The sequence below is a fragment of the Halichoerus grypus genome, chromosome 10 (genome assembly GCF_964656455.1).
Source record: "Halichoerus grypus chromosome 10, mHalGry1.hap1.1, whole genome shotgun sequence".
Classification (NCBI taxonomy): domain Eukaryota; kingdom Metazoa; phylum Chordata; class Mammalia; order Carnivora; family Phocidae; genus Halichoerus; species Halichoerus grypus.
Genome location: NC_135721.1, coordinates 100,249,515 through 100,277,437, shown reverse-complemented (window position 1 = coordinate 100,277,437; position 27,923 = coordinate 100,249,515). Strand labels below are relative to the sequence as shown.

The window sequence follows — 27,923 nt, the reverse complement described above, 5'->3', positions numbered from 1 at the left end:
AGCCGGTATTGACAACCATTTGAAAAGGAAGGAGAAGCAGTAGTTGGAGGGTATTGTGGAATCACAGGAGGTTTTTTTTTTTTTTCTAACATGGAAGAGACTTGAGAGTTTCAAAGTTGATGTATGGTTCCAGTTCCTTGAGTTGCCATGAAACAAAGAATAATCAGTAGCATAGTGTAAGGTTCCTAAGAAAGCATAGGTGAACTCTAGGCTGGGGCGGAAACAGCCTCTCTCGTAACAAAAGGGATAGTGCCCAGGCTGATGCACTTTCCTGCAGACACTTTACATGTAGTATTTCTAAATAAGAACTCAATATATTTCTCATAAAATCTGCAACTGCTCCTGGATTGCCTAATATTATTAATTATACTGCTATTCTCTTCTTAAACTAGTCTATGAAACTCTTATCTTCTTTCTCTTCCTCATCCTGTTCCCAAAATCTATTCCATTACCAATTTTTATCAATTTTACTTTTGTAATGTGTCTTGAATCAGAGCCCTCCTTTTACTTCCATTGCCAAAAAATAAGTGCATATTTTTATTACTAGCCCAAGTGTCACTTTCTTCTTGAAGCCTTCCTTATTTCTCCCAGCAAAATTCACAACATTAAAAGAAAAACAGAAGCAGAGACAATGTTAAAATAAAAATTATTAACTTACTATGTCATGAATCATACTCATGAGTGTCCTGTTACTTGAAACATTTTCTTTCTTTTTTTTTTTATGATCCTTAATAGGGCCTTCCTCTTTTTTTTTCTCCTTTTTTTATTATTAAAAAAAATGTGTTGCAAATATTAGCTCTTACACACCTGGCTTAAGTACTGCACAGATAACATGGCAACCCCAATGGTCAAATAAATGTGGATTCACTACATCCACCAAATCAGCCTTGTAGATGGTCTGATATTTAGAAATGCAATACATTTGGGGGAGGGAGTTGTCAAACTTCCTCTGAATTCTAGGTCACCCTACTCTTGTGGCGGACTGGATATTCAGAACACCAACAGATTAGTATTACCCAGAATCAAGCCAGCCCTTTAGCTGAAGCAATTGGAGGAACAAAAGGATAAGATGACTTGGCTCTGGTTGACACCCACTTGAATTTGCTTTGATGTAAGATTTTTGTTTCCAATATAACATTTTGGTTGCCCACTATTAAGTTCCTAAAACCCTGGTTTAGTACAGTTTGTCTTTGCTCTTTCCAAACTTCACCACACTCCAGGGAAAACTGTAATTTTTACTACAAGGTTGAGGAGCTGATTGTGTATGGTCTGGAATTATTTCCCAATCCTCTCACTTCTTCGGGTTATATTTACTCACCAAGAAGAAAGCTTCAGATTATCTGGTAAAATCCATCCAGACGGGTCAGTTAGAGCAAACATGGACAATTCGCGTTGACTCAGTTCTCCTCCCACTGTCACGTCCTCCAGCTCTAGAGGCAGCTTTCGCCGGCTGGTTCGCCGGTCACCTCGCACACCTGGCCCTATAGGCCACGCCCTCCGTTTCTCCTAGCGCTGCGAAGCCGGGGCAAGCGCCAGCAGCCTCACGCTCCTCCCAGGCGTCCGCTCCACGCCCCGCCCCCCTAACGCGAGGCCATCTCCAGCCCCCTCGCGCCCTGGCTCCGCCCCCTCCAGCTCCCCAACGTCCTCGGCGTCTGGCCCGAGCCTGCGCCTGCGCGTGCGCCCTGGGGCCGAAGTAGGGGCGCGCGGTGACTGGAACGCGGAGAGCGGCGGGCGGTGCAGCCAATGGGAGGCGTCGCTGGCTAGCGGCTGGGAGGCGGGGCCTGCGCGGGTGTTAGGTTAGCGCGAGGCGTGACCTAGTTGACAGGCTCTGAGGTGCTGCTGTGGCGGCGGCCGCGGGGCTGAGGCGGGTGGGAGCCGAAGCCTAGCGCGGGTTGAGGGAAGAGGGCAGCGATTGGCGAGTGGCGCGGGACCTGGAGCCTCTTGCACTTTTTTCCTCCCGAGTGCCCCCTCCCACCCCTCCCACTCCACACACACCCTGTTTGCCCGTGAGCCTGGGGAACTTGCAGCTTAAAGCCAGCCACCCCCACGGCAACATGTACCCCAGCAACAAGAAGAAAAAGGTGTGGAGAGAGGAGAAAGGTAACTGGCCCGTCGAGTCCTGGGGGTGCGGGGGGGTGGGGGTCGGGTGGGGGCGGGGGTCAGGGCTGTGTGTGCCGCGGCGCCCTCCGCCCGAGCTCCCGCCTCGCGCCCGCCCGGCCGGTGCCGCCTCCCTCGCGAGTCCGCGTGTACACACGCGCACACGCGCGCGTACACCAGCGTGCACGCGCCGCCCCCGGGCACCTGCAGCTCGCGCACGTGTGGGCGCACACCCCTCTGCTGCCTGCCGCGCCCGGTCACCTTCCCCCGATGCGGGGCTGCCTTCGCCTGGCTGGTGGCGTGGACCTCGCGCGGCAGTCCTCGGGAGCGGCACAACTTGCTCAGGTCCCCCACCCTCTCCTGGGACCGCAGCTGAGACTTTCGGACTCCCAGCCAGGTTGTCCCAGGGACACGTGCCCGCCGGCGGGCGCACAGCCTGCAGCTACTGCTGCGCCTCCGCGCCCAGCTGACCCTCATCTATTCACTCCTGGCCCCTGTCCCCCACCCCCCAGCTGGCAGTGTCTGCACCTTCGGGCGTTTACCCCTTCTCTAGGGCCCTTCTGCGCCGCAGTGTGACTTTTGAAACCTGGAACTCTAGGGGAAACAGAAAACGGGCGTGTTGTCCGTGAGGATAAGTGCTTTCAGAGAAGTCTGAATGGGCTTTTCTCTGCAGTGTGTTTCTGTGTATTTCATCCCCATTTGTAATCAGAAGTTGCTCAGTGTAAGATTGTGAAACTGATGTCACTCTCGACGAATGAACTTACCCCTGAATTTTGTGCATATTAAAGCTTATCCAGATCGGCTAGATTGACAAGTGGCACTGATTCCTGTAAGACATAGAAATGTGCCATCCAATCCTCTTTTCTTTCTCCCTCTCCTCTTTTTCTCTGGCATTATAGTTAGATAATATTCCGAGATAAAACTTTAGTCTCTGGCGTTTTTTCTTTCATTCTTTTCACACTTTTTTTCCCCTTTAGCTTTTTACAGAAATGTAGCAAAAAGTACTTGGCGTTGCTACTGCTATCATAGACTAGACCTGCGTATCCAGAGTGAGGTCGGGTGAGAGTAGTGCTGATCTCTCCTAAGTATCCCATCTTCTTCATATTAGAAGGATAATGGGGTGACTAGGTTGAGAGTTGATTTCCTTGCTAATAGCTCTTTAAAACCTGTAGATTGTTTTTGCAAGTCCTGGCCTTTATAAACACTAACGATTTTTTTCAAATTAGTGGGAAGATTTAATATAATTGAACAATTAAAATGGCTTTGAAAATTTTGAGAGATTAGGTTGTATGTCATTTAATTATGTCTTAATGATTATGGGCTTATATAGAACTAAAAATTCTGTTGAGAGTAATAGCCTGGTATATATAAAGTAGTGTAAGATAATCTTTGTTTTTGCAGTGGCAGTTACTTTAGTTTCAGCACACTTTCAACAACGATTTACCTTGTAAGCATTGAAAGATCATCTATGCCCATTTTTGTTGATGGTCTTGGAATGTTAGTTTTGTATTGATAAGGCAAAATAATGGAAATCATAGAGATTGTTTGCAATACATGATTCACTGATGAAATTATGGTGATTACTTAAGAAGTATTTTTCTGTCATAATAATGTTCCTAAAGTAACAATGTTATAATGGTTCCTTCATTTAACATCTACACATTTGGACTGTGGCAAGCAGGCGTTTTAGAATCTTTAATGTCTTGAGGTTTTTTTTTGCTTCTAACAATAGGGGAAAATATAACCAAATTAATATTTTCTAAATAAAGAAGCAAATGCACAATTAAAGAGGGTATTTAACAGATTAAATTTGTCTTGTCTAAAAACCTATTTTTGCATGAAGTTTAATGTTAAAGGAAAAGCTTACTGTGATTTGAAGACTTTAGTGTATGTCTTAGTGTATCAGGATGTCTATTTTTGAATATTTAATATTTAAAAGTATGTATTGTACCATCAAGAAGGAACTAAGGATTTCTAGTATGGTAGTTAGTATTAAAGAAGCTGATGGGATGCCTGACCTTTTTTCTTTCATTGCGCTGGTGAGGATGGTATTGTATTTTTGCAGCTGTTATTTAAATCTAAAGGAAGGCTTATCCACCTCATTGAAATGTCAGGGCATTCTGTAAACACACTTTAGCTCAGTATGCCATCTAATAGTAGGACTGTCTACTTATATGCTTGGTTCATAGAGCAGATTCATTGTAAAGGGGAAGCATTCTTTCAGGAAAAATTTTGTGTAATGCCAAAGAAACTGTATGATGTTTGTGGTCCTTAGTATGTTTCATTGTTTAAACAAATAACTAAGGACTTCTTGAATGCACATATGTTAAATAAACCTTATTGATGTATTATTTTGAGCCCTAATTGAAAACCACTTAATGTGTATTATAATTTCAAGTACTGGAACATAAATTATCTCTTTGTTTTATCTTATTTTCTTATTATTGATCTTGTTTCTTTTCTAAGAGTCCATACTTAAATGTTTAAATAAGTGGAATGACCGAGGCCAGGTTGCACTTCTATATTACCTTCTGACATTTACTAAAACTACAAGTTGCTTCATAATCTCTCTCAACCTGATTACTGATACCGCAATATTTCTATATTAGTGATCTGAACTCTTTTAGTAGTGGTTTGGTAAGTGCTCGTCATCCCTTTCCTCCTTTGTGTGAGTATTCCAAATTTACCATTTCCTTTAAGCTTCCTATTCCAGGACCCCCTCCTCCTATATTAAACACATGACATTTCTTTTTAATTCATTTAGAAAATACATGTCATATAACATGAACAGCCCTAATATCTTCCTCTGTCCGTTTCTTTACATCTCCTTTCAGCTCTGTTACTGTCTTAAAGGAAGTACTTTTCTTATGCTCTTTGTCTCATCTCCTGTATTCCTTGAAATCTTGTGCTATCATTTATTCCCTTTTGGGGATATTTAGTTTGTCAGTGTCTTTAGGTTCCCCTCCTCAGCCTGTAATGATACTCGAGTCTCTACCCTAAAATACCCTTCTTTCCAAAGGGCTTCATCTTGGAGTTGCTGTTCTGACTTCTTTTTCTCAGTTCCCTTGTAGTCTCCTGGATCTCAGCTATACTCTAGTGAAACTAATGTTCCTAAATTCACTCAGTAATAACAGTGATGGTACTAATGTAAAAAGAGTTACTATTTGAGTCCTGTTTGTGTGCCCAGCACTATTCTAAGTACAGTAGTCTCCCCTTATTTATGGGGATACGTTCCAAGGCCCCCCAGTGGATGCTTAAGACTGCATATAGTACTGAATACTATATATGCTATGTTTTTTTTCCTGTATATACATACCTGTGATAAAGTTTAATTTATAAATTAGGCACAGTAGCCTATTAACAGTAACTAAGTGAATGTGGCATTTCAGAATATTTTATTGTACTGTACTCATCCTTTTTGTGATGATGTGAGATGATAAAATGCCTGTGTGATGAGGTGAATGACATGACATAGGCTACTACTGACTTTCTGACAATATGTCAGAGGATCATCTTCTCCCGACTACAGTTGACTATGGGTAACTGCAACTATGGAAAGTGAAACTGCAGATAAGGGGGGACTTCTGTACCTTACATGGGTTATCTCATTTAATTTTCCCAACAACTCTATGAGGTAGTATACTGTAGGTCAGGAGGTTTGAATATTTGTCTGGTTTGAATCTTGTACTGTTCACTAGCTGTGGAATGTTAGGTAAGTTATTCAACCTCTCTGGCTTAATTGCCTCATCTATAAATTGTGTATAATACCTACCTCAAAAAGAAACTGAGACATAAAGAGATTAAATAACCCAAGATCACATAGATTTGCATGGTTTGGGATTAGAATCCAGACAGCTCTGTTAACCATTTTGCTCTCTTTTCAGTGCTGTTGGTGATCCAATTGATAAAACCAATGGCTTATTAATTTTTATTCTTCCTGATCTTCCTGTAGCAATTGACAGTATTTCCCCTCTTCTACTTATTTTATTTTATTTATTTTTTAATTTAAATTCAATTAACTAACATGTAGTGTATTATTAGTTTCAGAGGTAGAGTTCATAATTTCTTATTGTATAAGTCTTATATGATACTCGGTGCTCTTTACATCATGCACCCTCCTTAATGTCCATCACCCAGTTACCCCATCCCCCCACTCCCCTCTTCTTATTAAAACTCTTTTCTTTGCTGGTTTCTACATCATTGGCACTTTGATTCACCTTATACCTCCAGTGATATGTAAGTTTTATTTCATTTTTCCCTTCTTTGTGTCCACCCTGTAGTTGTTTTTTTGAGGTTCGATCACATCCCTTACCTTTTCCTATGAACTTCCTTTAGGACCAGAAATTTTGTTCATAATTTCCAAAATCTCTAGGCTAGCTAGATCTCTTTCTTGAATTCCAGATTCTTGGATTTCAACTTAAATACCCTTTAGGCATGTTACATTCAGTATGGTGTTGACCCTTGAGTACTGTAGTGTTGTGATTTGATTATATCACATCTGGTTAAAATACCTTGTTATTATTACCTCCTAACGTGGCTGAAGAAAAGACAGTTCTAGGAGCAGGGAAAAATGTTGGCTTCCTGTTTCCTGTTCGCGTGTACTTTAATTAATACCTTCTGCAGTTTATTTCTGGAAAGAATATTTTAAAGTGGTTATTTTATGAGGGTTAGACACCTAAAACTAGTTACTATCCTTAAATCCATTCACTTTGCAGTGTGCTAAAAGACAGTTGGAGAGAGTACAACTGTCAATCTCTTTACATTGTGGAGACCTTTGGTAAAAGATATGATACATGACAGCTGACATACAGAAACACCTCATTTGAGGAGCTTTTCTGGTGAAAGTAGTACACTATAGTGACTAATAGTATAGGCTATAGTTTTTGACTACTGGAGATATCTGACTGGATTTTAATGGAAAGCTTTCTTGCTTTGGACAGCTACTGAACTTTGATGTGCTTCGTTTCCCTATTTACAAAATAAGAATAATAATACTACCAAATTTGCTGAGTTGTTGGAAAGATGATTTCCATGAAATTATATGTGTGAAGTACCTGGCACTTACAGAGAACTTACTGTTCTTAATTCTAAGATGCATTTTTAAAAACATTTTTTATATTGTCATTAATTCTAAGATGCATTTTTAAAGATATTTTAATCTTATCAAGATGTGTATTGAAAGTAGTGTTTAATTACCTCCACAAAGATATTATTAAATTGAAAGTTCACTTTTATTGTTGATGGCATGTTTGAATTAAGGAAATACTGTGGTGGCTGCCTTTCTTGTGCTCTTAGCATTTGTACATAGCCGTCTTAGGATTTTGTATTTTATTTATGCAGCTATTATTTTGTATATTATCCATTCCTGTTTTGTCTTGTGAACTCCTCAAGGTTAAGGATCACCTTTGCACCTGCAGTGTATAAACGTATTACTTGGCACATAGTAGACTGTTAATATATGTTGATTGAAAGAGTTCATTTATTTCTTGGACTATCATAAGAGTCTTCCTCATCAGGCTCTGACATGCCACCCCCCACCCCCAGTAATATGGTATTAACTTGACACTTTTTAACATTCAGATATGGAGTCATTAGATTTTCATTTTGATGTTTCTCAAGCCCAACCAGTTCTTTGGTTTGCTTACATGATTAATATCTAAATTATAAAATAATTCCTGAACTTAAAAGTTAAATACAAATGGAGATTCTGCTTTTATTTTGCAAGAACGTTTACTGAAGATGACCTTAGAGGAGAGACGCAAAGAATACATAAGGGACTATGTTCCCCTGAACACCATCCTATCGTGGAAGGAGGAGATGAAGGGCAAGAGCCAAAATGATGGTAAGTTTCTCAGAACATTTTTCAGGTAGATACTGTTCCCATTTATTTATGACTTCTGCAGGACAATTATTGATAGAAATGAATAACTGGCATTCAGTAAAGAGATGACATTTTTGATATTTGAAGTAATTGCTTGGTTGTCATTTAATTATTTTTAGCAATCTATTGTGTGTTATTTAAGCTTAGGAAATTATATTAACATAATTCATGTTACGATATAATGGTCTGCATTTATATTATGGCATTTTTAAAAAACTGTTCTGCAGTTGTTCTTGGAGCAAATAATATTAAGGATTTGGTGCTTTGGTGGTGTGGCCCTTAGAGTTTATTTTGATTAGGTTCATTTATTTCTTCAAGTTTCTTCAAGTTACTCTAAGGATTGGATACAGTTGAAAGTATATTAGGAAGAATAGAGAAAAACATTTACCGTAGTTTTAGAGAAGAATATGTATTTTGTATGGTGTGGTATTATATCTGCATGTAAAGTATTTGTATGACAAAATTTACTCTCAAAATCTTTATGATTTAATAAGAGTCTAGATTATTTGAGTGAAGATATGTGTTAGCATATAAATAAAATTTTAAGTATTGAAAAGGTACCTGGAAAAAATTATAAAAAACAACATGATAGATTTAATGGATGCTTATTATGCTTACCTCTGAACTAGCACTCATTGGTGTTAATGGTCTGGATGTGAAGCTTAGAAGAAATAGGGTGTTTTTTAGGATACTTAACAAATGAGAAAGAGAGGTAACTTTATGAAAGGGACTTGGAAAATGCTAATTTCACAGGTTCTGGTCTTAGATTGATGGAACTATACAGGATACTAAGGGTTCAGAACAAGAAGATTAATATGGAATTCCTGTGGACAAATTTGTGGGAAACAGCAGCCCAATTAGGCTTTGGTGTCTGGGAAGAGAACACATTTACCAGAGTGTTTGCATTTTAGACAGAATTTTTATTCTTTGCTTTGCTTGAAAACATATGTGAACTTGGGCAAGTGGGGGTAGTAGTTCTACCTCATGTTCTAATGGGGTCATTGGACAAACTGAATGGGACATACACATCTAACCTGCTTGCCCAGGGTTTTCAGTAAATGCAAGCTGTTTTAGTAACGATCTAATTAAGACCTCACTCATTGAAAGAGAGGGTAGTGCTATGTAATGAAAAGAATATAGAACTAGAGAACAAAAGGACAGAATTTGGGCCTTGATTGATCTAAGACCATAAGCCTTTTCATGTTTGGATCTCAGTTATTTCTTCTTTTTTAATAAGACACTGGTATCAAATACTTCGGCGCCATTTTTTTTTTTTATGGCTAGTAAATCTTTATCCAGTACTTCAGTCATCTGATTTTCTTTCTTAGTTGCTGTTTTAACTGGTCACTTTTCTAAGGATGTAGTACTTGATGTTCTTTTAAAACAATTTTTGCCTCTCAGAAAGAGGTAGATTCCTGTTGCTGTTAAAACAATTGACAAAGCAGTAGAGATACCCAGGTTGTATTGCCCAATGTTGGTCTGCTCACCTCTGCATAAAGGCTTGGCCTTTATGTTGGCTGCTTCTGTTTGAATATACACATAACAGTGTAGGGTTGAACTGAGTTATCAGAGAACTCACAGTTGGATGTTTTCAGAGATATCACACACCAAAATATGTCCCCTAAATCAGAAAAATACGTTGAATAACACCTGCCATTTTTATTCCCTAACAGGATCCTATGTATTTACTCCTGTCTCCCAATATGAGCTTTATAAGTGGTTACAGCTGCTCTATGTATTTCACTTTTTTCCTTCATGCTTTTTTGAACTGAAAGTTTTTCATGGGGAGTGAGGTGTGATCAAAATTATATTTCTTTTGAACCTGTTTTATTCTTTCTATCCTATGTTACTTGCTCCCCTGTTGTGACCTAGAAATTAGTTGACTAGCCTCTTCTTTTTTCATGAAACAGAATGGCTCATTCGACAAGATCTATTTATTTCTTTATATAATATATATCTTTCGAAAGTGCTTTCTTCCAGTGTAACCTATCCAGGGTGCAGTTACACTAAAATATTAGCAAAGAGAGTTTTAGTATTTTAACAGTTTGAAAGATCCTTTAAGAATATAAATTAAAAAAATAATAAAGGACAACTATATATTTTATTTTGAAATGTTTAAGCCACTGCTTATAAATGTATATGTATGCAAGTAGGTTTAGATTTTTATAATATCTAAATTTTTTAGGTGTCAGATTTCAAACTAAGTCTTAAAAGAGGTCTATAATTCTTTGTCCTATATTTTCTGATTTGTAGGACATGAACAGTATTTATTGGGCTTGCACAATATACCAATTTCAAGTGTTGTAGTTTATCATTATTATTTACATTTTTATAGAGGGACATTTTGGCCTTGATATCCAGGATTACATGGAAAGTTCTCCAGCTATTGTTTTTAATTTTTTTCTTACTTTGCTCAGTTTTGCTTTACTTTAATTAAATGCTTTTTTGTTATTATGTTGTAGTAGAAAGTTAAACTGGGGAGTAGTTGAATGTGTTTGTCATAATTTTGATTTTAAGGCCTCCAAAAAAGGGAAACCAAAAATTGTCAAATATAAAATCCTTGTTTGTGTAGAAAGGAGGAAGTAGGGAGATGATCACCAAAAAAAACAAACAACAACCCCACCCCCCCCACAACAACCTGCTTCCTTATTGTTCATGTTCATATTTGTTAACTGCTCTTGGCAAATCTCTGAAATTATGTGCTTCCACTTAATAATTCTCTTTCATTTGTCAGTTGCTTTATTGAAGGTTATTTTAAAATGCTTGTCTCTTATTATACCATGTCTCAACACCTGCAATAGTGCCTCATGGGTAGGTGAGCACAATTAGTATGTTAAATAAGAACACCTCAGAGGTTAACCATCTATGAAGGAGAGTTCTGTATTTTTTTTTCAAACTTTAAAATGAGCATTTAAAAACATATATAAAAGTGGGAGTAGTATAATGAACCTTTACACACCAATCACCCTCTTTCAACAGTTAAAACATGGCCAGTTTTATTTCATTTATACCAGTGCTTCCCACACCTTTTTCCCAAATTATTTTGAAGCAATTCCTGTATGTCATATCAATTTTATCTGTAAATAAATGTGTGCATATATCTCTAAAAGATAGGGACACATTTTTTGTTTTTTTTTACTATAATCACAACACTCATCACACCTCAGTTAATAATTCTTTAATTAAATATCCAATTAGTAGTAAAATTTTTACAATTGTCTCATAAAGGATTTTGCTTTTTTTAATACAGGTTTGCTTGAGTTAAGATCTAAACAGAGTCCACATATTGCATTTAATATATTTCTAAGTCTCTTTTAATGTGTAGTTCCTTTTCTCTCTATCCTCCCTCCCACCCCCTGTAATTTATTTGATAGAGTAGGTTATTTGTCTTACAGAATTTTTCACATTTTGGATATTGCTGATTGCATCTTTGTAGTGTCATTTAACATGTTCCTCTGTCCACAGTGTTTCTTATGAGCTGGTAGTTAAATCCAGAGGCTTGATCAGACTTGGGTTTAATTTTTTTTTAAAGAATACTTTAGAGATTATTATACCTTCTTTTGCATAATATCACAAGGCACATAATGTTTGGTAACCTCTCTGTATTGATAAGACTGATCACTAGGTTCAAGTATTGCCAGCCTAATCTATCCATTGGAAAGTTCCCTATCAGCTTTTCACCTAATGATTTTCACAGCCATTGATGATCATTGCTTTGATCCATTATTTTATAAGAGGTTGCAAAATGGTCTGATTTTATCATTCCTTCTTCATTTATTATTTGGATTGCTATAAAGAACTTTCTCTTATCAACTTTTTTGTTTCCATGTAATACAACTTATATGGAAAAGGCAGAATAAATGCTAGACTCCCTTTTATTTACCAGTTTTTATTTTTTTTAATTTTTATTTTTTTTAAAGATTTTATTTATTTATTTGAGAGAAAGAGAATGAGAGACAGAGAGCATGAGAGGGAAGAGGGTCAGAGGGAGAAGCAGACCCCCTGCTGAGGAGGGAGCCTGATGTGGGACTTGATCCCGGGACTCCAGGATCATGACTTGAGCCGAAGGCAGTTGCTTAACCAACTGAGCCACCCAGGTGCCCTATTTACCAGTTTTTAAATTGAGTTGGTTTCCTGAAATTTTCCAAAAGTGATCAAAAAGTTCTTTTTTAAATTTTTAAAATTTATTTTATTTTATTTTTTATTTTTTTAAGATTTTATTTGTTTGACAGAGACACAGTGAGAGAAGGAACCCAGGGAGTTCGGGGAGTTGAGCAGGGAGCCTGATGCGGGCCTCGATCCCAGGACCCTGGGATCATGACCTGAGCTGAAGGCAGATACTTAACGACTGAGCCACCCAGGTGCCTCATCATTTTTTTAACTTATTTTAGAAAAAGAGAGAGTGTGTGTGTGTGTGTGTGTGTGTGTGTGTGAATGAGCAGTGGGAGGGACAGAGGAAGGGGGAAAGAGAATCTCCAGCAGACTCCATGCTGAGTGTGAAGCCTGATGGAGGGCTGGATCTCACGATCCTGAGATCATGACTTGAGCCGAAATCAAGTGTTGGATGCTCAACTGACTGAGCCATCCAGATACCCCTCATTTTAATTTTTGACTGTCATTTTGAATCTCTGTTTCCCTGCCACATATGTATATTAAGTGGGAGTACCTCAATGGTTAACAGTCTACAAAGGTTGTGTATTTGTGTATGTGCATTTTTAAAGTAGAGTTCTCACATAAAAACATACAATTACTAAATAATAGTCTTAGGGTGTAGTAGAAAGGCAAATATAGATACATATTTAGATACATGGATGGATGGATGGATGGATGGATGGATGGATACGATAGAAAAATGGCATTGTTTTCTTTGTAGGGGCCAAAGTTCTCAGGTTTAAATTGTATGTGTTCTGTTCTCCTTTGCTACTTCCAAGCTAAAGTTCTTCTAAAACCCCACTCAAAGAAGCATTGTTGTTACTTTCTTTGGGTGGAGCAAAGGATTGGCAAAGACTCTGCTATGCTTATGCTAATTTTGTATTACTAGTTATAGTTAGTATCAGGGAAAAGAGCTACAGCTGTAAGTTTAGATGTTTGAGTCATTACTTTTAATGTTTACATGGAATAGCAAAAGAGGAAAAATATAATAAATTATGAAGATGAGTTAGATGAAAAATATGGAATTATTTTACTCAGGTATGACAAATTTTTTTTTTAAATGGGTCATTCAGGAAGAAACTTTATATTTCATATTTGATATATTTCGTATCTTATATATATTCAAATCTGATTTATAGTCATTTGAAAACACTTAACTAGAAATGGTCTGAACTGTGAAGTCTTTGTGTGAATCTCTAGTTTTTGAGGTATATAAAAATATTTTGAGATTGTTGAGGCATGTGTGTAATCTTTCTTTCATATTGAAAATACTAGCCTTGTTAGTTTAGAAGTTCAACCTTATTTGCTCTCATTTTCATTAGAACTAATTTCTTCTGTTATTTCCACAAGAGGTAATGGCTGACCAGAAAAATAAAAGTTAAGTCCAGACTCCTCAATCTCTCAGTCACTGAGATCTTACTTCAGTGTGGGTATTGAATTTCATTGTATTTTACCTGTGTACCAACTTGACAGTTGATATTTTAAAATCATAAAAAAAAGTGTGTCTTAATATTTTGATCTTGGTGCATAGTCCAGTATTTTTATCCTTAGTAAATTTATAATAACTTTTTTGAATGCTAATATGTTTATTAATCCCTAGAAATGAGGAAATAAGAATATAATTACTTATGTTACTGAGTATTACATGGAGAGGGGTGAGGGACCATAACGGTAAAAGGAATTACAAAAAAATTTAGTAACTGTGATGACTGTGGGCACTGTGGGCACTGTCGCTGATTTTTAAATGATGTTAACTACATTATTTGATTAAATATTTGATGTTGTTAGTTGGAAGAGCACAATTTAAAATGACTAAATAGTTAGGAAAATGGTATTTAAAATAGGATAGAATTTAGTAGGGATACAAATATTGGAAAAGAATATCTTCTGTTCAATTTTTTGGTATTGATTCCTTATATCAAACACTATACTTTAAAATGGTCTGTAGAAGCAGAAGAAGGCTCAGAGCAAAACTTCTTAACTTCTTAAACAGAAATCTTTTTAATTTTTAAAAATTTTTAGAGAGTGTGTACACATGGGCAGGGGGAGGGGAAGAGGGAAGAGAGAGAGAATCTCAAGCAGGCTCCATGCTCAGCAAAGAGCCAGACACAGGGTTTGATCTCAGGATCCTGAGATCATGACCTGAGTGGAAATCAAGAGTTAGATGCTTAACCGACTGAGCCACCCAGGCACCCTTAGATAGAAATCTTTTATATTGAGTGGGTGGTGATTTTTCCCTCTTTAATATGATCTTAAAATAAATTTAATTTAAAAAACCAGATATCTATTTTTGCCTCAGGCAACAAAGACCACTCTGGCTTATTCTTCAAACAGTTATTTGTGATGCTTCCATTACCAACAAAGATGTAGCAAAAGTAGAACTTTTATTAGAAACACATTTTTCACTTTACAGTTAAAAGTAAAGACTGGTATAAAGACTAAAATCCTAAAATGTGCTGAACTTTATGATCTGGCCCCCTCTCCTCTTTTGGCTCTTTATTATACCACTCATTTTCTTGGTCTCTGCCTGTGGCCACACTACCCTTTTTTGTTTCTTGAATGTACTGTGTTCCCTCCCACTCTCACTACTGGGTCTTTACCTGTATTTTCCTCCCCCCCCCACGCCACCCCCCCATACCACTTCTTTCACCTTAATTTTTCTCAGCTTTCATTTCTCACCTTGAAACCCTTCCTTCCTTCCTTCCTCTCTTTCTTTGTTTCTTTTTCTTTCTTTCTCTTCCCTGAGCCCTTATTCTGGAACAGTTTCCTTTAGTAGATACTTTCATAGTGCTATATTCCTTTTCATAGAGCATTTATATTAATTTGTTTTTATGTACTCAATCATAAGATTATCTTGATCAGGATATATCTCCATATGAAATGATAATTACTAGGAAAATAGGGATGATGTTGTCTTCACTCCCCTTTATATCTCTGGCATCTGTCATAGTACTTGCTGCACAGTAGATATTCATTAAATATGTGTTGTGTGAATGAATAAATTAGAAACTACTTGCCTGGTGGTATTTTCATGTATTATTTCCTTCCTGCTTACCTTTTTTTCACTGTGTTGTAAAGATTCATGTGGGAATGATTGGCTTAGAAATTAAGCCAAATGCTTTTTAATGTAGGTAACATGCATTTACATCTTTATAATATAAGGTTGGCTTTATTAAGTTTTAAAAGTTAGTCCACTGATAAATTTGAATAAAGATTTTATTGAACTATTACATAGATATTTAACTAGTTGAGACAGGGATGGGAATTCATGTGTTGTGTATTCATCAATATTTTATGTTATTATTTATAATAATTAGTAACTAAATGTCATCATTTCAGTTTCTGTGAGTTTAAATGTCAAAAGAGCTTGGGGCGCCTGGGTGGCACGGTCAGTTAAGCCACCAACTCTTGGTTTCGGCTCAGCTCAGGTCGTGATCTCAGGGTTGTGAGATCGAGCCCTGCCTTGGGCTCCGCACTCAGTGCAGAGTCTGCTTAAGTTTCTCTCTTCCTCTCCTCTGCTCCCCCCTTCATGCTCCCTCTCTCTCTTTCTGTCAAATAAATAAATCTTTAAACAAATATTTTAAAAATGTCAAAAGAGCTTAAGTTAAATGGGTGTAAACATAGACACTAAGCTTATTGTAGAGTAATAATTTAAAGTGTGAGGAAACCTTAAAGTATTGCCATTCTAAATGCATTTACTTTGGCATTATTGATTCTTGATATGTAAAGCAACTATAAGAAATTATCTTAATATTATATCCCATTTAAGCCTTTTACTGAGTTAGTTGGTGTGCTTCAGAAAAGAACTTGGCTACTGACAAGCAGTTTGGTCCCCTGTGAGAGAATTAGGCTAAACAACTTCTAAAAATTTTGAGAATAATGGCATTCATTGTAATAAAGTATGAAAAAATTAAAAATTTTTATCATGATATTCTGGGTGAAGGTGTGAGCACTGGTTTAGTCAAACATTTGTGAAGTAAGGCTAATTTCTAAAATGGAGGAAAAAAATATGAAGTTATATAGGGATTCATGATTCACTACCTGATTTTTTTCCTTCACCTTTATTTCACTCTTGATCCTTTTACCTACTTCCCAAGATTGTTTTAACAGAAGTATATTTTATTGTGCATTGAAGTGTATACCACTACATGCTATGTGAATTGTCCTTGTATTTAAGCTTGTTTTTAAACTAATACAGAACTAAAAACCACATATCTTTTTTTTTTTTTTGGTATATATAATGACTTGGTGTTGAGACCACAAGATGAAAAGTTCCTTCTGTGTGTTTTATAAGTCTGTACTTCACAGATTCTGTTAGTTTTCTTTTTTACCCACTAAGTGAATTATACTAGTAAACAGATTTTACTTAAATACCTTTTGGTCAGTTTAGACAGGTACTTTGAGATGGGTTATAGAATAGACTAGTGGTAGCCAAAGCCAATATTTTCCTTTCATTTTCTTTTTTTTTTCTCCCTCTGATCATTTTTCTACATGAAAGAGTCTTTATAAAGTCTTAGTCTTCTTTTCTGAAATACTGATGTTTCATGTAAGTATTCAAAACAAAGATTTAAATACCATTTACAGTTTACCTAAGCCTTTGATTTAGAATCGTACTGAGGATTACTGATGAAACAAGAATCAAAATATAGTTCAATAACAAAAAACCGGGTATATAACAAAATATAGATCAGCAACAAAATAACAGTTCATCAGTAGCCTATATGCCTGGCCATATTGCATACCAGGGCAAAAGATAATGTGCCTTTTGAGGTTTGTAATACTAAGGTTTAGTTTGGTCTAACTCCAGGGAAGCTTTGGATTTCAGATTGCTGGTTGTTTCTTCGAGATTGGACTAGGATATATTCAGTTTTTCAAGAAACCTCAAAATATAGGGGATTCTCTCATCAATCTTAGATTTGTGATTGTGTTTGCCATATGAATATAACAGAGCTAGAGATTTTCCAAATTTTGTACTTCTCTTGTATGTCGGGGTAAAAACTTTCAGGGTGTGGGTGTATGTGTGCATAACTTGAGGCTCAATGCTAAATATTCATCAGACATGTAGTAATGGGAGTGATTTCCATTATTTTGATATATATGTACCTTGCATGTTAACTGTGGGAGTGCAAAAGTTTTGGGATTAAACATTGCTGGCATCGATCCTAATTCTGCTATTATGTGTCCTAGCCAGAGAACCTATGACGTCCCTAAACTTGTCTCTTCATTTGTTACTTGCCACATAGGGGCTGATTATTTCTCCATCCTAAGGTTGTCATGAGAATTGAGAGAGGATATCAATAGGCCTACATAGCTCCAAAGCTTGCTCTTCTTATTCTAGAATGCACCTTTCTCTTGCAGGAAACTCCTTCTGACTCTATTCACTACTTCTAGTCACATCTATGTTCTTAACCAATGTATAATATAACATAGATTTTTTTTTTCTATTCCTGGAACTGTAACTACATGTCTCCTTTGAATTTGGTCTGTCTGCTTTAAAAAGGTAGGAATTGTGAATGCTAATTGAAATTTTGTTTTATAAGGTCTAGTGGAGGTCCTTGTGTATGTATCCATTTAGTAGTTTGTTTTAAGCATACTTAGTGGAATGACAAGTGGTCAAGGAAGATTTTTTTGGAAATACTTGGTTTTGCGACATCAGGATTATTAATATTTTGTTCCCTTTATGAGTGTGTATATTGAATTTTGAAGTTTGTACTGTCAGATTTGAGAAGAATGAGGGCATCTAAAATAGAAAAATACTTTCCTAATTAAAAGTTAATATTTTAAAATTTGTAACTTTTATATAGCACTTAGTAAGAGTAAATAGCAAGTGAATTAAAAGTCTCTGGTCTTCACTGTATATGAATTTTGATGTCATTGAAAGGGAAGAATTGTTTAAAGTAGTATGTGAACAATTTTCACATACTAAGGGAATAGCATAGTTCATACATCAGAGGAGATGACTTGGAGGAAAATACCTTGACCTTTTGTGGATATGAAAAGTCTGGAAAGAAAAGACAAAAACAGAGGAATTTTAAATTTTGGGTCAGCCTGGGAAAGAGGATATAGGAACGAAACAAGGAGGGGACTCAAGGAGGGATGGCGGAGAGCAAGGAGCTCCAGCAATATAGCAGGAAGTCAGTCCCCATTTAAGGACATTATCCATCTTCAAAGAATATAGATAGGGTGGGGGTTGGAGATATTTATCTTATTTGATTGTTAAAATAATGGGTGTACCTGTATGGAGATACCCAGGTGCCTAACATCGTGATTGTCTTAATGGTAGTAGAAATTGTGTGACTCCTGAGAATATTGAGTTTAGCCATAGTTATGAGTGTCTTTGACAAACGCAAAAAATACATGCTGTATAGTGTCTGAATTCTTCCACTTGTTTGGGTGGTATGTGGCTAGATAGATCTGAAAATGTGTTCCTGGCAGTCTAAGAAACTAGTTCAAATTTCTGGTACTTTGACTTGGTCTTTAAGTATATTTAGAATCTGTTTAACCATTTTAAAGTGTACAATTTAGTGGCTTTAAGTAAATTTACAGTGTTGTGCAACCATTATCAGTACCCGTTTCCAAAATCTTTTCATCTTCCTGAATAGAAACTGTACCCATTAAATAACTCCCCATCCTCCCCTCTCACACAGCTTTTGGTTATCACTGTTCTGTTTTCCGTCTCCATAAATTGCCTGTTCCAGACTTTACATAAGTAGAATAATACAATATTCTTTATGTCTGGCTTACATTACTTAGCATAATATTTTCTAGGTTCATCCATATTGTAGCATGTATTAGGATTTCATTCTTTTGAGGTTGGATAATAGTTTCCTGTATATATATACAACATTTTGTTTATTCATTCATCTCTTGATAGACATTAGGTTTTTTACACCTTTTGGCTATTGCAAATAATGCTACTGTGGACCTTGGTGTATAAGTATCAGAGTCTCTATTTTCTTTTTTGGGGGGGTATATAAACTAGGAGTGGAATTGCTAGATTATATGGTAATTCTGTGTTTTAACTTTTTGAGGAACCACAAACCTGTTTTCCACAGTGGCTGTATCCTTTTACATATTCTCATCAGCCATGCACAGGGTTTCCTCCACGTCCTTATCAGTGCTTGTCCTTTTCTTTTTTTTTTAATGATAATAAAATATAAAGGATAATTTTTTTTCAGCAGTGCTTTGTAGTTTTTAGCAGTTAAGTTTATTACTAAGTATTTTATTCTTTCTAATGCTATTATAAATGGAATTGTTTTCTTTCACTACTTATTGGTTGTTCATTGTTAGTACACAGGAAAGAAACTGATCTTTGTGTGTCGATTTTGTATCCTGCAACTTTGCTGAATTCAAGCTAATAATCTTGGGGTTTTCTACATCATGTTATCTGTGAACAGAGAATTTTATTTATTCCTTTTAAGCTGCTGCTGAATTCAATTTGTATTTTGTTGAGGATATTTGCATTGTTATTCATAAGCGATATTGGTCTGTAGTTTTGTAGTGTCTTTTTCTGGCTTTGGTATTAGTTAATGCTGGTAATGATTATTTAGAATGAGTTAGGAAGTGTTCCCTCCTCATTTTTTTTTGAAGATTTTGAGAAGGATTAGTGTTAATTCTTTAAATGTTTGGTAGAATTCACCAGTGACACCATCTAGTCATGACCTTATTTTTTTGGGTTGGGGAGGGTCCCAGAGTTTCTGAATGCTGATCAATCTCCTTACTAGTTATAGGTCTATTCAGATTTTCTATTTTTTTTATGAATCAGTTTTGGTGGGTATAGCTAGGTGTGTTTCTAGTTATTTGTCCATTTTATCTAGGTTATCCAAGTTGTTGGTGTATAACTGTTCATAGTATTCTCTTATAATACTTTCTATTTTTGTAAAGTTGGTTGTTCTTCGTCTTATTTCTTAGTATAGCTAACGGTTGTAAATTTTATCTTTTCAAAAGGCCAGCCTTTAGTTTTGTTGATCTTTTCTAATTTTTTTATTCTTTATTTATCTCCACTAGTCTTTATTATTTCCTTTATTCTGGTAGCTTTCTGTTTAGCTTGTTCTTTTTTTTAAATTCCTTGATGTGCAAAATTAGATTATTGATTTGAGATCTTCTTTTTCAATGTATATGTTGAGAACTATAAATTTCTTTCAACACTGTTTCTGCTTTATGCCATGAGTTTTTGTATGGTGTATTTTCATTTGTCTATGTATTTTCAGGATTTTTTCTTTGCACATTGTTCAAAAGCATGTTGCTTAATTTGCACGTATTTATTCATATTCCAGTTTTCTTTGTTATTGACTTCTAGTTTTATTCCATTATGACAAGAAAAGATTGTTTTTATGATTTCAATCTTTTTTTTATAGTTTTGAGATTTGTTTTGTGGCATAACATCCTGGGTAATATTCCATGTGCACTTGAGAAAAAAGTTATTGTTGGATACAGTGTTTTATATATGTCTATTAGGTACATTTGGTTTATAGTGATTATCATGTCCTCTGTTTCCTCATTGGTCTTCTGTCTTGCTGTGTTCATCCATTATTGAAAGTGGAACGTTTAAATCTCTTTAATTATGGGTCTGTATTTTCCCTTCAATTATGTCAATGTTTCTTCGTATATATATTATTATTTTATTTTCTTGATGACTTCACCTTTTTATCAATATATGATATCCTTTATTCTTTGTAATGGTTTTTGACTTAAAGTCTATTTTGTCTGATACTAGTATAGCTACCCCAGCTCTCTTTGGTAACTATTTGCATGGAATATCTTGTTTTATCCTTTCACTTTTAACCTATTTATATCTTTAGTGAGTCTCTTGTGGACAGCATATAGTTACCCCTCCTTTTATAATTCATTCTGCCAATCTCTGTCTCTTGATTGGAGAGTTTAACCATTTATATTTCAAGTAATTACTGATAAGGAGGGACTCATCTCTGCCATTTTGGTATCTTCTGTATGTCTTAAAGTTTTTTGTCCCTCATTTCCTCCATTATTACCTTCTTTTGTGTTTATCTGATTTTCTTTTTTGTAGTGACACCTTTCGATTCCCTTAACTTTTGTGCCTATTCTATTTAGTGTTTTCTTTGTGATTACCATGGGGATTGCATATAACATCCTAAAATTATAAAGTTATAATTTTTATAAAATTATTACTTAATCAAATTGATGCCTGCTTAACTTTATTTGCATACAAAAACTGTTATATAGCACGATCATCCTGCCCACTTTATGCTATTGATGTAACATACTGCATGTTTATATATTGTGTGCTCAGTAATGGATTTATTATTAGTTTTTATGCATTTGTCTTTTAAATCATGTAGAAAATAGAAAGTAGAGTTTACAAACCAAAATTACAGTAATACTGGCTTTTATATTTGCCCATTTATTTATCTTTAATGAAGATATTTATTTCTCCCTATGGCTTTGATTTACTGTCTAGCATCCTTTTGTTTCAACCTGAGAGACCCTCATTAGCATTTTGTACACCTACTGGTAATAAACTACTGCAATCTTTGTTTATCTGCAGTTGTGTTTATTTCTCCCTCATTTTTGGAAGGACAGAGTTGCTGAATATAGAATTCTCAGTTCACATTTTTTTTCCCTTTCATCCCTTTAAACAAGTCATACCACTTTTTTCCCTTTTGTCTCCAAGGTTTCTGATGAGGAATTAACTGATAATCTTATTGGGGATCCCTTGTGCATAATGAGTTACTGTTGCTTTCAATTCTCTTTCTGTCTTTGATCTTTGACAGTTTATGATGTGTCTTTTGTGAGTTTCTGAATTTATTCCATTTGGAGTTCATTGAGATTTTTTGATTTGTAGATTGATATCTTTCATCAGATTTGTGACTTTTTGTCCATTATTTCTTCAAATTATCTTTTTGTCCTGTTCTCACCTCCTGAGCCTCCCGTAATGCATATGTTGGTGTGTTTGACTGTGTCCCTCAAGTCTTTCAAGCTCTGTTCATTTCATTCTTTTGTTTTTCATCCTTGATAATTTCAGTTCTTTATCTTCAGGTTCACTGATTTTTTCTTCTGGCTGCTCAGTTCTGCTGTTGAACTCCTTTAGTGAATTTTTTATTCTCAGTTATTGTGCTTCTCAACTCCTGAATTTTTAATTCTTTTTTTCAGTAATTTTTCTTTTTAAATTTTCTGTTCCTACATTGTTTTCTTGATTTCCTTTTTAAGGTGGTTGTTTAAAGCTCATTGTTGAAAATTGGGCTTTTGACTACTGTAATGTGGTGACTGTGGAAATCAAATTCTCCTCCAGGGTTTTTGTCTTTTTTTTTTTTTTTTGATTGCTGAAAACTATATAATTCATTTGTTTTGAGGTTTTTCTTATTTTTGCATAGACTCCTCCTTGTCATGTGTGATCATTAAACTCTATTCCTTTAGCTCATGATTGCCTCAGGTTTTTACATGAATTTCCTCAGGAGTTCTCTTTGTCTTTGCAGATTAGCTATATGCTGGGACTCTCCTTCAGCACTTAACTAGGTCTTCTCTGAACCTAAGATCATTTTGAGGTGTAAACTTAAGGTCTTTTCAAGTCTTTTCTGAGCATATATCCTTTCTGGACATGCACATGACTTTCTTTTTCTTTCTTTCCCCCCACCCCAAGACTTATTCATTTATTTATTTATTTGAGGGAGGGGAGGCATGCAGAGACAGAGGGAGAGGGAGAGAATCTCAAGCAGACTCCCCACTGAGCACAGAACCTGACACAGGGCTCCATCCCACTATCCTGAGATCACGACCTGAGCCAATCAAAGAATCAGATGCTTAACCAACTGAGCCACCCAGGTGCCCCTAACTTTCTAAAGTTTTCTGTATACATGGCTGCTTTTGAATGTTCTTATTTGCCAGAGAGTCTCATCTCATCTTTTCCTCTGGACATTATATGGTCTGTTGTATATCCACTCTTAATCTTGCCCCAGGTGTCTGTGAGTCCTTAGTTGCCTAGCAGCTTTTATGAGCAGTGCCTGTTGATTTTTCCACCTTAGTTTTGAGTTAGGTGAAGTAGAGATGAGTGCCTTGCTTCAGTTCTTCAGGTATCCCCTAGATAGGTTAGGACAGACTTAACACAGTAATTTGTGAGTAAGGTCTGTTCTGTACCTTCTGGTTTGTGTTGGGAAGAGGGTGAGATATGGATGAGTACAAATACTACCAAGGCTTCCAACTCTTTTAAAGGTGGGTTTTTCTTAATTAGGTGTTGGCTTGGTTTCTGTAAACCTTTGTTTTCCAGAATTTCAACAAAGTTGGTTCAGTTTCTGTATGTTGTTTTTGATGTTTCTGTGGGCAAATGAGAGCTTTGAACTACCTGGTCTGCCATTCTGCTTGAACTTTATAATTTCAAGTGTGAAAACCAACTGTTTTAGTTTGGCTACTGCTAGCTGCTTTAACAGATTAATTCTCAAGAGGCTTGACCTGACAGAAGTTTATTTCTGTGTCACCTAACAATCCAGTGTGGGTGTTTATGATTGATGTCCATGGAGGGATTGTGGTTGGGTTGGGGATATGAGTGTGTGTATGTGAGGGGGCATTCTGTTTCACATAGTCCTTTAGAGACAGAGCTGGTGGAATCTATTCCTTCTTTGACATGTTGCTTCTAAGATTGCCCTTGAGAACCATAGGGGAAAGAGGAAAAAGAAGGATTATATCAGAGGTTTTTGTGAGCTAGGTCTGGAAATGTGCACCTGACTTCCACTTGAATATTTTGGGCTACGTCTCAGTCTCATGGCCATATTGATTGTGAGAGACTGAGAATTGTATTCTAGTTATAGAAAGAGGAAGAAGAAGAAACTAGAAACTGGTTTTGATGAATAGTAATTTCTGGCATATCAGCCATTCACAGAGCTTCTTTGAACTAACATGCTCTATTGAATGAGCTATAAGAAACACCATTATTTTATATTCCATTAAGAAGGAAGGGGAAAAAGCACTATCAATTAAATTATTACATGATGATCTCTAATCACTGATCTCTTTCAATAAACTTAAAAATTATTTTAGATTTACTGAGTTATACTTCTATGATACATCATCCTTGAACATACCTTCAAAGGAAACTGTAAGTGAAATAAATTAGTTTAGGTATTCTAAAATGTTTTTTCACTCAGAGTCCGATTCTTCTGAATAACTTTTTCCACCCAGAGTTGTTGGTGTTTGTTTCTCCACAAAATTATTCTCTATGCAGTTAGAGTTGGTGATGTAGCACTACTTAAAAATGTACTTTTGTCTGGGATTTTTTCCCCTAAACCGCTCATACTTACCCTGCAAGTTTTAGTGCTGGCATTTTCTTGATCTTACCAGATGGTGTATGAAAGGTTTCAGCCAATTACTAGGAGTCATATTCTTTACTCAAATGGTCACTAAATATATTGTTGCCTGAAATGTTGAGAGGTTCCAGTTGTCCAATTATATCACCAGAAATGGTAAGTAAATAAATGTATGCAGATAGTGAAGACTGTCCTGACCACCATCTCCCAGCAGCAGTTGTAAATGCCTGTAACTGTAAGGCACCTGCCAATTTCAGAGCTGTTAAAATGTTTAAAGAGTTGAAGATGTGTAGTATGTTGAATTTGTTTTGAAATTCATCCTGTGTCCTTTAATGCTTAAGATTTTTTTTTTTTCCTAATGATGCCTAACCTATTGAAAATACTGGCTATTTGAGCTTATGAAAATAATTGCATTTTAGTTTTTCAAGTTTTTTAGTTTGGAGGAAGATACAAAGTGAGGGCTGAAGACAGAGCAGCTCTTTGGCGCATTGGCTCAAAGTTAATTGAGTCTGATTTTAGAAAAATGCAAGAAAACTTTTAAACACCATTAGTTGCTTCTAAATGGAATGAACTCTGACACAGTGCATTTCTTGTCATTGGAACTATTCAGAAAGGTTCTAGATGAAAATCAGAGTAAAAGCACTTTTTTCACTGGGTGGTAATTGAATGAGATGTGTAATCTTTGTGTTTCTGACTACTGAGAATCTTATTTTAAAATAACTTAATTTTGTATAAGTGATATTCCCTTCTCAGATCCCTGATGGTGTAATTTATCAGTACTGTTAGTGATTGGAAAACCAGAGATTTTTTTGTTTATGGCAGACAACTACATGGAGATTACTTTTCTGTTTATAGTTAAGTGATTTAACAAACTAAGTAAGACATTCTTTGAAACACTGATTGGCACAGGGGGAGCATGGATTCAAGAAAAAGCACTTTTTTCTTTGTAGATTTCACTGCAAGATATTGTTACTTGAACTTTCTAGAGGCACAGGAAAATTCTAATTGTTGATTCTCTCAGGGTTTATTTGGTGTAAGAGATCACTGTGATTTTATTTTTGATTAAAAATCTTACGGAAGTGACCCTTCTTCTCTTTCTTCCTTTCTGTTGTTAACATAGTTACTTGTGGCCAGACTGTTTGGAATTATCAATACTTAAACAGCTAAACAAGGAATCTACTGACCTTTCCTGTTATTTGTACACCTTTGGGGTGCAAATTTAATTGATGAAGGACAGCCAACTTTTTAGGAAGAGAGAGAGGCATAGGTATATCTTTTTAATTTTTTTCCCACATACCTAAATCTAGATGTCAAGTTATTTGACATTTATTGAAAAATGACATAGTGAATATAACATTCCCACTTTAGTTTTGGTCATTCATAACTTACTAATAAATCCAGCCTGGGATTTTAAAGACTCTTTAACTGTGTTCACGGAATACTATCCTGGATACAAGTTTTTCATGGTAATGAAAACAATGGGATAAAAACATGTCTTTTTTCTAAATAGGATTATACTGTTGTTCTCAATATTTCATGTATCTCTTTGTGAGGGAGTCCTCTCTAGATTTCTCTGAAATGATTTCTGAAATGCTATATGAAGTACTTTTTATTTCAAAGTAAGTATGTAGTATCTCTTTGCATATGGATCAGACTCCATTACTTTGACAATGAAAAATTACTTAAATGCTCTGACATCTGAAATGTGTCTAGAAATTAGCATTAGAACTTATTTAAGGCTTTGTAATTATTTCTTAAAATGAGTTGTTATAAGTTACAAGTAAATAACAAGTAATTTTCCTTTGAATGTTTGTATTAAAAATAACATTAAAGTTGGGGTGCCTGGGTGGCTCAGTCGTTAAGCGGCTGCCTTCGGCTCCGGTCATGATCCCAGAGTCCTGGGATCGAGCCCCGCGTCGGGCTCCCTGCTCTGCGGGAGGCCTGCTTCTCCCTCTCCCACTCCCCCTGCTTGTGTTCCCTCTCTCGCTGTGTCTCCCTCTGTCAAATAAATAAATAAAATCTTTAAAAAAAAAAAAAACATTAAAGTTAATGATAAGTATTTATTCTATGCATTAATTTATAGTAAGTGTGATATGATATAAGGTGTTGGAAATCCATAAAGGTGATCACTACTATACATTTGTATATCTGTGTATTTATACTTTGCTGTATTTTTATAAAATAAAGGACTTAAATCATGGTTATTGTAAAGTACTCAAAAGATATAAAAATACATTGAGCTAAAAAAATGGTAGTTTCCCCTTCCCCAAACACCAAATTCCATGCAGGTAAATACTGATAGGACTTAGGTGATTATCTTTCTAGGCCTTTATGCATTTTTTAGTTTGTTTTTATTCAACACAACGATGTATTAGGTGTTCTAAGCATTAACAAATAGTATGGAGTTTTTAGGAAGACCTAAAAACCTTAGGAAGTAAGTGATAAAATTATGGGAATTGAGACCAAGAGAGATTAACTAATTATATGGTTAACCCAGCTAGTCTGGCACTAGTGTCTGTACTCTTAGTCCTGTTACTTTTTATGCTTTTACAAATACTCTGTATGTGTATTCTTATATAGTATTTTGTTAGTTTTTTTGTTTGTTTGTTTGTTTTTAGGGAGGATGGGGCAGAGGGAGAGGGAGAGAGAGAGGATATTCGGCAGGCTTCATGCCCAGGGTGGAGCCTGACACAGAGCTTGATCTCATAACTCTGAGATCATGACCTGAGCTGAAATCAAGAGTTGGGCACTTAACTGACTGAGCCATGTGTGTGCCCCAGTATTTTGTTAATTTTTAGTGTAAAAACTAGCCCTATGTATATATGGTTCTTTGGAGTTTGCTTTTTCCCCACTTAAAACTATATTTTGATTTTTCCTTTTATTAAATGGCCATATATTTTATCATAATTTATTTAAATTTACTTACCATAAATTATTTTATTCTTGATGGACACTAGGTATTTTTTCTTACAATTGCAAACAAAGTTATGATGAATATGTTTGTAATCCTTGTATATATGTCTGAGGATTTTTGGGAGATAGATTCCTAAGAGTGGAATTGTTACATTACAGGCAGTGCACATTTGAAATTTTGATAAAACTGTCAAATCATTCTCCAAAGCTGCTGAAATGGTTTATACACACATCAAGACTGTATGAATACCTGTTTTCTCATAACTCTGCCTACAAAAGGTGCCATTAATCCCCGAAAAGTTTGCCAGTGGAATGGGTAAAAACTAGTAAATCTTTGCTGTTGTGATTTGCATCTGTTTAAAATGTCCTATTTATTGGCCATTTAGATTTCTTTTGTGGGTTACCTGTTCATAACTTTTGCCCATTTTTCTATTGGATTGCCTGTTTTTGTGCCTTAACTTTGTAAATGTTGCAGTATCTTTTAGAAGTCTGTGGTTGGGGCGCCTGGGTGGCTCAGTTGGTTCAGTGACTGCCTTCGGCTTGGGTCATGATCCCAGAGTCCTGGGATCAAGTCCCGTATCAGGCTCCCTGCTCAGTGGGGAGTCTGC

The 27,923-nt window shown here is 35.9% G+C and overlaps 2 protein-coding genes across 15 annotated transcripts in view; one reads left to right on the top strand and one right to left on the bottom strand.

Annotated features, from left to right (window-relative positions):
- The window catches only part of SEL1L2 (SEL1L2 adaptor subunit of SYVN1 ubiquitin ligase), a 135,728-nt gene extending 134,142 nt beyond the window's left edge, over positions 1 to 1,586 (bottom strand). For all 12 annotated transcript variants that reach the window (XM_036065778.2, XM_078056908.1, XM_078056911.1 and 9 more), the window contains exon 1: positions 1,319 to 1,586. The gene's annotated coding sequence lies outside the window, so the exon portion shown is untranslated. The remainder of the gene's footprint in view (positions 1 to 1,318) is intronic.
- A 211-nt stretch (positions 1,587 to 1,797) lies between these two features.
- The window catches only part of MACROD2 (mono-ADP ribosylhydrolase 2), a 1,992,468-nt gene continuing 1,966,342 nt past the window's right edge, over positions 1,798 to 27,923 (top strand). For all 3 annotated transcript variants that reach the window (XM_078056907.1, XM_078056906.1, XM_078056905.1), the window contains exons 1-2: positions 1,798 to 2,100; positions 7,823 to 7,939. In XM_078056907.1, the coding sequence (XP_077913033.1) occupies positions 2,055 to 2,100; positions 7,823 to 7,939 (163 nt within the window). In that variant the 5' untranslated portion in view covers positions 1,798 to 2,054. The remainder of the gene's footprint in view (positions 2,101 to 7,822; positions 7,940 to 27,923) is intronic.